The 11,726-nt window shown below is 32.9% G+C and overlaps 1 protein-coding gene across 1 annotated transcript in view; it reads right to left on the reverse strand.

Moving 5' to 3' along the window:
• LOC117101441 (fibropellin-1-like) overlaps positions 1-11,726 on the reverse strand; it is a 43,932-nt gene that overhangs the window by 20,321 nt on the left and 11,885 nt on the right. The window contains exons 13-21 of the mRNA XM_033241419.1: positions 10,242-10,364; positions 8,879-9,001; positions 8,183-8,305; positions 7,048-7,170; positions 5,620-5,742; positions 4,434-4,550; positions 2,702-2,821; positions 1,309-1,428; positions 581-697 (exon numbers count right to left, since the gene is read on the reverse strand). Of these exons, the coding sequence (XP_033097310.1) occupies positions 581-697; positions 1,309-1,428; positions 2,702-2,821; positions 4,434-4,550; positions 5,620-5,742; positions 7,048-7,170; positions 8,183-8,305; positions 8,879-9,001; positions 10,242-10,364 (1,089 nt within the window). The remainder of the gene's footprint in view (positions 1-580; positions 698-1,308; positions 1,429-2,701; positions 2,822-4,433; positions 4,551-5,619; positions 5,743-7,047; positions 7,171-8,182; positions 8,306-8,878; positions 9,002-10,241; positions 10,365-11,726) is intronic.

Genomic DNA, 11,726 nt, shown 5'->3' on the forward strand with positions numbered 1-11,726 from the left:
CTGTTAATTCAACGCTTTGCGTTGAATTCAGAATAAACTATTTCTGAGCTCTCAACGATGTCAACAGTTTCAACGACAACGCCAACGAAAACGCCAACGCGTTGTCAACGAAAACGCAACGGGTTGAATGCGTTGAATTTTTGCAATACAACTGGCCGGTACTGTATGATGAAGACGAATGATGACAATGCTATTAATGATATTGATAAATTATGATTATGATTAAGGATAAATAATGACAAAGATAAATGATGTTGGCAATAATAATAATAATAATAATAATAATAACAATAATAATAATAATAATAATAATAATAATAATAATAATAATGTGGATTAATTGTAATTATGGCCATGGTGACTATGACGTCATGCTGCACAAGTTTCTAAAAATATTATTGACGATGACAACGAAAATGGTGGGAATGGCAATGATGCTGTTGATAGCAGACAGCACTTTTGGTGGTGGTTGCGGTGGTGGTGGTGGTGGTGATGGTGATATGATTGTGATTATAAAAGATGACAATGTTTGTGGTTGGTGAACTGCTCAGGTAATTTAAAAACTTGAAAGAATGCTTACCTGTTTGACAATACATTCCAGTGAAACAACTTGAACATACACACGAGTAACTGGTACAGCCGTTTGGCAAACAAAGTCCACCATTCTGGCATAGGTTGTTGCTGCAAATGTCAACGGCTGAGGGGGGGGGGGGAGGAGAGGACAGATTAATAATTTTCTTAGTGTTTATCCTACATGATTGAATCATGCTAAATATTGTATAATCACAACTTGTTTGTACACAAAAGAAAAAATGATCATAAATGATTGGGAAGGCATTCAATCACCTTACGGTAGACCTTTTACACATTACAATAAACCATAGATGCCTACCAAATGAAATATTTCTATTAAAACATTTAAGGCTTGCCAACCCAAAACCAGCATACTGTTACTAAATGTTGAAATGAGTGCTTAGCATAATATTACTGTGGTAGCATTGTACACTTTAGTACAGAGAAGCTATAATACTTTTACTCATACCTTTGGCAATAGTAAGTCAATTCAGTAAATGACCTATTATTTTAAAGCTTATAATGCGGAGGATGTGAATATATCACACGGTCAATTTTCTTGTTTTGGTCACTGAAGCTGACATGGCATGGTAAGTCCCACTTAGTTGTGACTGTCAATCAATATACATCTAAATTCACAGTTTTCTTAAGATGAATTTTCTTTTTGGGTAAATCTGTACATATAACTGTATGTATTTTTTATATAAAAAATATGTTTAGTTGATGAAGACTTACATGTCTGGCAGTTTGTTCCCGTATAGCATTGTGGACATGTGCAAGTGTAGAGAGTACAGGAACCTGTAACTGGATTGCATACTCCTCCATTTAAACACTGGTTTGAACAGGCTGTCATCGCTTTGGTGGGGAAAAAAAGTAATTTAATATAAATAATGAAGAATGATACAAATAATTCATGTAACAAGAAATTAAATTTACTGAAAAAAATTAAGAATACTTTTTTTTAATTGCCTTTGTAGGATTCTAGGTTATTTTTACCTCAATTTTTGAGAGAGAAATCTATGATTTAAAGTCACTTTGTTCTCAGTTGTATAGACTTGAGTTTCAAGTATCAATGAGTGATACTTGACTCAACTTACTGATCAATTTCCATCTCATCGGAAGCCTGTAAAGTAAATCCTTGCTGAGCCATGGGGCTCATAGGACTGGAGCCAGTTTCTGTAGCGTGTGATACGCCTTCTGGGTGGGATAGTCAATCGCAGGTTACTCTCAGAAACTTGCTGGTACCCATTGATAAAGCTAATAGACTGAAGCAAAGTGCCTTGCTCAAGGACACATGCAAAATGCACAGCAAAGGATTGAAACCTCGATCTTGAGGTTAGGAAATCAAACCATTTCCGCTGCGCCAAACCACTTCCGAAAAGCCTGAGTTACCTCCGAATTTGACAACCTAGCATTCTCCCTAAGGACTGATGAAGGTTACATATTGTACTGGTTTGCCAATGTAGGCCCTATTATATTTAAGCATCCCTTGTATATAACTGTATTGTATTTACTGTTATGTTTGGCAGGTAATAGCTCTTGATGGGTGATGAAGCAATAAAAATTGAATTGAATACAGCATACAATTATGAGGGGTATTAAGAACATCACTAACACCTTCAATCCTTTGGTAAAATGTGTGGTTATTACAGTGTTACGTTTCATAACCATGATTTCAGAGTCAACTCCAAAGTTAATGATATAGAGCCTTGTGTTCTTCTGTTTGAAAATACTGTAGTACTTCAACTAGATCTCTACCATGATCACATTCATGCATGTTTTACAATACCATTCACGTTATTAAAAGGTATTGTACATAAAAAACAAATTTGCTACAAAACTTGCAGTAGTTATGAGTGGACAATAGAGCTAAAGTAACAACAGGAAAAAAAAATATATGCTCAAGTTTGGGCTGATAAAGTAGATAATTAATATTCTTTTGAGATATGTATACTTTCAATGTTTTGGTACATTGTGTACAAAATACAGTTAAGGTACCCAAATAACAAGGGCAAATTTCCTTTCAATGAATTTACTTTTTTGACATTATAAGCTATGCTACAGAATCTCCATAATACAGAGTCAGATGATGTGGAGTAAATTATATAGTGAGGAACTACAGACTTACGTGTCTCGCAGTTTACTCCAGTATAGCATTGTGGACATGTGCAAGTGTAGAGAGTACAGGAACCTGTAACTGCATTGCATACTCCTCCATTTAAACACTGGTTTGAACAGGCTGTCACAGCTTTGAAGGAGAAAACAAAATGTATACAAATTATTATTATTGTCGTTCACAATTTGAGACTTTAGCACAATTTGCAAATTGTGCAAGCTCTTCCATGCACAATTTGCAAACTGTGCAAGGAAATCTTGCACAACTTAAAAACTGTGCAAGGATTTGTTGGCACAATTTGAAAATTTGTGCAAGGAGATTGTTGCATAGTTTTAAAATGTGCAGACAATTTGCAAACTGTTCTGGGGTAGCTCGAGCACATTTTAATCGATTTGCACTTTTGATACTATCTTACTAATTATTTTTACTTATTATACGTTGACATGGCTGTATGATCATGATCATGACTTACATTGATTTATATTTATTATTCAATCTTCTAGTAAAATGCACATATTGCAGCACATGGCAGAATTGCATATGAATTTAAAAAATTTAAAACTCTAATATATAAAAAACAAGCATTAAATTGACAACTCACTTAATAGTGAATATGAAAGCAAAAATTAAAGGAAAAATGAAAAGTCAGTCAAAGGCAAATCATCAAATTAAAATGCGAGACTAGCTTGGGCCTAGCCAAACCTAGGCCGAATTAATTAATATGAATACTTTCAATCATCATAAAAGTCTTTAATCTATATAATCTATTTGTCAACTTATCAATCAATTAATCAATTAATGTTCAATTTAATATAATTTCTTTAATAATTCAAGCCCAGGTCTGGCCTAAAGTGAGGTTAACCCTGAAATAGAGGGCAGCAGGCTACAGCAAGGTTGAGCTTAGGACTAGCTAGGCTAGATAAAACTATCAAACCTATTAGTAATTAATATAATATGGTAAATCCTTAATAAATGAAATTTTTATTCCTATTTTATTCCATTGTGCTACCAACCATGTCCCACACACATGGCCTAGGCTAGGCATAGTCTACACCTAGGCTACTTTTATCACTACAAATTTTCCCATCCTTTAAGACTTCGGAAATGATGTATATCTCGTAAAAATACATATTTAATCATACAAACTGTGCACAACATTATTATTAATACTATTTACATTAACCATTCTCAAGAGAGAACATTTGGCAAATGCAAATCATTTTACCTTTTCATTTCATTTATTTAGTCCAAAGAATATACTGACAGACACGACAGAGAGAGGAAAAAACACTGAATTGGCCGGACTGTTTAGTAGCTCTCAAGAGAGAATATTTGGCAAATGCAAATCATTTTACCTTTTCATTTCATTTATTTAGTCCAAAGAATATACTGACAGACACGACAGAGAGAGGAAAAAACACTGAATTGGCCGGACTGTCTAGTGGTTCTCCGTTGCCAAGGAGAACATTAATTAACATAAAAGTTAAGTAAAAATATGATTAAAAATATAAAAAATAATTTTTTTCAAATCATTAAATATATTATAATGATGATGATGATGATGATGATGATTATGATCATGATCAAATGATGAAGATGAATGATGATCTTCGTTAAGAAAATATTATCATTAATGATGACAATGATGATGTGATAACAATATTGATGATGAAAGATGTTGGCAATAATGGTGGTGGTGATGATAATATGGGTGATACTAAGTAATTTAGAAAATTGGGCTTACTTGTTTGACAATAGGTTCCTGTGAAACAACTAGGGCATACACACGAATAATCGGTACAGCCATTCGGCACACAAAGTCCACCATTCTGGCATAGGTTGTTGTTGCAAATATCAATGGCTAGGGGAAAATTGAATATTGTGAAGTTTATTATATTGGTAGTTTAGATGGGTGCCTTCCAATCCCAGGGTCCTGGATTAAAATCCTGTCAGCTGGTGTTGCAAGAGTTTTTTCTCCACCCCCTAAGCCTCATAATGAGACGAAGAATCATAGGACATAGGACAGTGATATATTTGCTACTGACAATCCTTGGCACATGTGTGTGCTTAAAGTAATAAATAAAATTATAATGATTTCAGAGTTTATCATGTAAGACTACCAGATAGAGTCATACTAAGTTCAATTCTATAATCACAACTTGTAGACCAGAAGACTCAGGGGTTAATGGATAGTCGCCATTATGGCATTCAGGATATATGGACATATGTAAAATGACCATTCACAATAAGTAGCTGCAAAACAGAAGGTTCCGCTTTACACAAGGGTCTATAGCTAAAATGACAAAAAAAAAAAAAAAAAAAAGAATATATGGTAGCCACACTCTTCAGTGGTTTGTCCACGTAATAAATAAAAAATGGAGCGGTATCTAGGCGGAAGCTTTAAATCCCAAGGTTGTAGGTTCCAGCGGTGGCACCAGAAATTTGCCGACAAGGGGTCTGACGTGTCAGACAGAGGGGTCGAAACCAAGGCAACGACAAAGCCTCAGTCGATGGGCCGGAATTAAAAAAATCCTGTTAGGGTTCATGGGGAGAGTTTTAATGGCTTAATTTAGTCTTAAATGTGCTTTTAGACCTCAATATTTTGAATTGGCAATCAAAATAGTGTTATTTGGATAGACAAATTACTATTTTTTTAGATTTTTGGTCCAACATAGATTTGGGCAAATTGCATTCTAGAATCCACACAAAGAGAACCTAATGTTCTTGCATGCGCAGAGAAAATATTAGTGACATCATTACGTTCTAAATCCTACCGCTTCGTGCAATCAAAAGCTCCCTACTAACAGCTAGTCTAACTGGTCAAATTATCAGACCATCTCACGATAGTCTCCTATACAGATCTTCTGCTGTAAAACAGCCTTAGATATTTGATGTCGTCACCAAAATGATAAGCTTAAGACTTACTGTACCTGTTTGACAGAATACTCCAGTATAGCATGCAGGACAGGTACATGAATAGCTTGTACACTGGCCTGGATCAATGGTGCATACTCCTCCATTCTGACATAAACTGGTTACACATGGGTTTGCCACTATATATATCAAGAATCAAAATTTCATCTATTACCATATAAAAGTAAAGACAAAAATAACTTGTCATGACCTTAATAAATATAAAATATAATTATACTGATGATGTAAATATACAAAAAAAATATACATAACACTACAGTACATCTACAGTATACATCTACAGTATACTACAACAATATTATTTGAAATATACAATAGGGTTTGTGAGTGGTACCGAGGCTTGGTTATGTGTACATGATAAATTATTGTTGCTTTATATATAACTTTTTTAATATTAATAATACTGTAATTAAATAATAACTATTTAAATGTTATTTCTCACTTCAGTAGTAAGTAAGTTTACCAACTTTATCTTTTCCATTTCATTGGCCAACTTCATATTTAAAAGGTTCGGCCCAGTATTTTCTAAAGGTGCCAGCTAGTTACCGTAGCTCCTAGTATTTTTACAATACTTTTGATTATTCAAAAAGTTTACACAACCTAAACTAACATTATAAATAAGCAAACTTATATTTGTTGTTGCAGATGAGCATGACTGCCATCAGGTTAAAGTGCAGAGATGAGCTAGTTCACTCTCAGGCAATCGAGTGGCAGCATCTAAATCTAGTATGTTCATACGATTTACATAATGAACGTTCTATGTATTATTTTCTCACATTTCATTTTTCACTAAAGGATTTTAACTTTGGGCCCGTTTCTACTGACGAGAAAGAACCGTTCTTTTTTGTGGCAGTAGAAATGGGGCCCACAAAAAGAACTGTTCTTTATTGGCATTCAAAAGAAAAGTTCTTTGGCACAGAATCAATACCATGCAAGGAATGCTAAAGAACTATTCAATAATGATCAGAAATGTTGGACTTATTCTCCCCCACCCCCCACCCAGTCCTACGATATCATAATGTATTATTAGGAGGAATCAATAAAACTAATGTTAAACTTCTATTCTCAACACAATAAAATATTTTCTTTTGTTAAGTAACAAAAAAAGTTTAACCTTTGTTATATTCAACACCAGGTCCGACAAGAGCCATTATTATATTATTATTATATCCAGATAGGAGGAATCATCATGGCTGTTTAAAGCTTATATTATATAGATTATTTCCATTATTTTAAATTGCATTCTTGGTAATTTTTACGTCATTATGTAAAGAATCAGTCCGGTATCAAATACACAATTGTTTCATAAGGAGTCGAAATGCAGTAGCATAATGGTTCTTTTCTTGGTAATCCGATAATCAACCAATGATAAAAGAACCGTTTCTATCTCAATTTTCTGTAGAAACACACCCTTAGAGACTTACTTGTTTCACAAAACGTTCCACTGTAACATACAGCACATGTACAGGTGTAAGATGTACAACTTCCAGCAACAGCAACACACACAGACCCAGAGGAGCATAGGTTATTGTCACAAGGATTAATAGCTATCGATAGAAAAGAATATGTTCATGATTGACTAGTATTTGAGGATACAATAGAAAAAATGTCTAGCATCTATTTCAATCTCTGTAAGTATATTTTAATCTACTTCAATTATGGAGTAGTATTTTACAATTTATTTCAGTCTCAGTGTAGCATGGTTTAATCTATTTCAATCACTTGGTAGCATTGTATAACCTACTTCATTCTGTGTAGCATGATTAATTCTACTTCAATCACTGTATAGCATGATAATATGGACTTAAGTCTACTTCCATCACTGTGTAACATAGTTTATCTGTGTAGCAGGAGTAGGTAAAAGTACTTGGTGGATAACCCACAATGTCCAAAGACTTGTTTTCTGTGGGGTCCTTCTTGTGGCAAATTGGGCAGTACACCGGAGACAATCCTATACAGTTTTTATGAAGAATGTTTAATCTACTACAATCACTGGGTACCATAGTTTAATCACTGTGTAGCATGGTTTAGTCTATTTCAATCAATGTGTACCATAGTTTAATTACTATGTAGCAGGGTTTATTCTATTTCAATCACTGTGTAGCATAGTTTAATCACTGTGTAGCATGGACTTAATCTATTTCAATCACTGGGTAGCAAGGTTTAATCACCATGTAGCATGGTTTAATCTATTTCAATCAATGTGTACAATAGTTAATCAATGTGTAGCAAGGTTTAATCTATTTCAATCACTGTGTAGCAAGGTTTAATCTATTTCAATCACTATGTAGCATGGTTTAAATGGTGTAATCTATTTCAATCACTCTGTAGCATAGCTTAATCACTGTGCAGCATCATTTAATCTATTTCAATCACTGTGTAGCATCGTTAAATCTATTTTAATCAATGTTTAACATCGTTTAATCTATTTCAATCACTCTGTAGCATAGCTTAATCACTGTGCAGCATCATTTAATTTATTTCAATCAATGTTTAACATCGTTTAATCTATTTCAATTAATGTTTAACATGATTTAATATACTATTCTATTTAGTTACCTTGCTGACACATGGCTCCAACATAGCATGCTGGACATGAGCAGGAATAATCAGTACAGGAACTTGCCAAAGGTACACATATACCACCGTTCAAACATGGATTAACAGCACATATCTCAACCGCTGGAAAAATACAACAATTTTCAAATTTCAATTATATGGTGGTTTGAGAAAAAAAACTCAAATTTGTAGTTAAGTTATCCACCTTTTTTTGGTTACCATATGTATATATCTGCTTTTAAAATTTTGTAGTTAAGAACTGAACCACTTTGGAAACCAGTACTATGTATTGAAAGTGTATATTCAGTATAAAGAAAGAATAAATAAATAAATAAATAATACCTCAGAATAGTGTAAAATGGCCCAAAATTGCCTAGTTTTAATCTGTCAGACAGCTTATCTGTCACTCCACCACTACCCACCCGCTTCCTCCATTGGGCAAATCAGCAAACTGTGACACTTCATCAATTTCAACCACCCTGAAACTTAGAAATACCAGGTTGGTGTCCGGCGAGAGATAGTTTCACTGGCCGTAGTTAAGATGCTATTTTTTTGTTGTTGTTTTTTTTTAAATTTATTTTGTTTTAAATAATTTTGTTTCTTTTGTTTATGTATGGCCTTGATGAAAAAACCCATGGGTGATTCAAGTGTCTCCATGTTTAAATAAAGTATATTATTGTATTAGTGTAGACTTACGTGTTTGGCAAAAGAATCCTGTGTAACAAGCTGGACATACACATGAATAAGCGTTGCAGTTATTAAGATCTGGTAGGCACAAACCACCATTTGAACAAACACTGTTTGCGCATGGATCAATTGCTGGAATAAAGAACACAAGTGTTTTTCAGATACTTTTTTATACATTGATCAAGTGAAAATATATTTACAAAATACTGACAAAAGAATTAATTCTGTTAAAGCAATTCAAAATTCAGTTTTAAATTATGTGTACAGAGTAGAGGAGGGTGTGTATTGTGTTTAAACTTTCACCAATTCTGCATCCAATGTACATCTAAAAAATAGATTTGAGACCTACAATAAAAAGATGAAAGCATGATAAATGAACTAATAGAGAGCAGCATATCACAATCATCTAAACTGGTGGTAGCTACTGTGTGTTTGCTAAACCATCAAATTCTTTAAGTCCTAACTGAACTCTATCTCTGCGTTCATACTCTTTGTTACAACTAAAGGGCTGAAATGCATATAAACCAATTTGAAGTTTGAAGTGCACATGCCCATATTAAGATCAATCGACATAAAACAAACATACACAAATAAGGTTTGTCGATTAAACTTGGATATGGGCACGGACAGTTCAAACTATAATTTGGCTTATTACTACAGCATAGTCTTTTCACCGTGTGTTCATTAATAAAATTTCATGTGTACATGTTAAAGGACTCTTGCAGGAAAACAGAGTAGAATATGTTCTACCATTGTAGAGACAACATTACCAATACTGTGCAAGTCTACTCAACAAAAAAGAATATGAACGTTAAAGGAAGATGACAACAATATAAGTGAGCTGTCATGAAAAAATGAGTCTTGTGGTACGCCGTCAATTCGATATACTGTATTCAAGAAAAAATATCTGAAGCGATATTTTGATAAAAAATTGGGTTTCAATTTTTCTGATAATTTTAATATGTATATTTCATAGTAGCAAAATTTCTGAGTTGAGTTACCAATTATGATTAATAATTATAATTATAATTGATGTAATCATCTTTTTGAGGCACATTTTGTAAAGCTTCTTTTCGACGTTAATAGGAAAACTAACACAAAATTTATCAGTTGTTTATCTTTTAGACGCGATTTTCAAACTTTAAAATGATCTTACTCTGGTTTTACTCAACCTAGGAACATGATTTAAACACCAATATTAGCTTATATATTCATCTATCTAAATATATCAATAACTAATTTTTCATGACAGCTCACATATTATAATAAGGACATCAACAACTTTGTGCAGTATTCAATAGGTGTATATAAAGTTAAAATTTCATCTTGTGATTTGAACAGATCATAGATTCTACACAGTAGGTCTACTTACCTGTTTCACAAAATGTACCCTGGAAGCATCCACTACACGTACACGAGTATGTTGTACAACTGGATACCGATGATGAGCATACGGCATTGTTCTGACAAAAATTTCCAGCACAGCCATCAACAACTGAAACAATGATTTATTTGATGATATAATATTTTCACATTAAGCTCATGAAAATAAATTTCATGCAATTGTAAGGTAGCAAGTTGACGTATAATGAAACATACATCTTTAATTTCTCACGAAGGAGGTTATACAGTTTAGTAATATGCAAAATAGCAAAGTATCATTGCCCTTTAAAGCAAGTTGCAATAAAAAATATCAAATTGATTATCAATTATTTGATGAAGCATCATTAATAAAACTGCTTTGTATTAATGCATGAAGATTGAGCCTTTTGTCCACACCGGTATATCTTTATGGACGGTATTTCTGTATATGTAACTTTGATAACACACCTAAGTCACATCTTGATCCTGTGTAACAACTCGGGCAGGTGCACGTGTATGCCGTACACGAACCTTGTGTAGCAACGCAAGCACCACCATTCTGGCATGGATTGACAGTACACCCATCCGACACTGCAACACACAATATATAGATTTATATAATATTTTGCATTATAATAATTTTAATCTTCATGATTATAATGATCACCATAATGATAAAAACAAAAAAAGCATAATAAAACAAAAATAATATTGTTAACAACAATAATACCAATAATAGTAAAAGCAATCTCATTTAGTACACCTTTGTTAAAACATTGTTAACATTTCCCATTTTAAGAATGATTTAGTTAAGTACTCCATGTCTTAATAAATATGTAGTAAGATTCCAGAGAAGCCTTGTTATGCAACATCATGAGAGAAATGACGTCTGGGAACACTGGTGTGAACGTGCAACATACTCACGTTCATCTATCGCACTATACCTAAAGAAAATCTACATTAGACTGAATTTTGCTTACTTTCATAAAAAGCAAAGTGATCTTAGATTACATTAATAAATTAGTTGTATATTACATTATAGTATATTGTATTATATTGTAGAGTGTATATATATTGTATATTGTATAGTGTATATTGTATAGTTTATTATATTATAGTAATGGATCCAAACCTAATAAATAAAAACTGCATGTTGAGAGTACAGACATTGTAAGAACTAAAACTAAAAATGGTATCAGAAAATCCTAAAACTTCAACATGTAACAATAACAATACTTATCTATGTAAAAGCATCAGAAGCATCAAACATTACTATATTAAAAATGAATTTAACTAATAATTAATTAATTTATTTATTTATTTATTTATTTTATTTAAATAATTTTAAAATATGTACAAGAAACTTTAACATTAAAAAAAAAACTATTACCGGATTAAGAATAATCAGATTTAGAGGAATGGTACTGTACCTGTCTCTTATACACATCTAGATGTGTATAAGAGACAGACTGGATCCCGATGATGAGCATACGGC

The sequence above is a fragment of the Anneissia japonica genome, unplaced genomic scaffold, assembly GCF_011630105.1.
Source record: "Anneissia japonica isolate Jap-2015-1 unplaced genomic scaffold, ASM1163010v1 scaffold287782_len627234_cov183, whole genome shotgun sequence".
Classification (NCBI taxonomy): Eukaryota; Metazoa; Echinodermata; class Crinoidea; order Comatulida; family Comatulidae; genus Anneissia; species Anneissia japonica.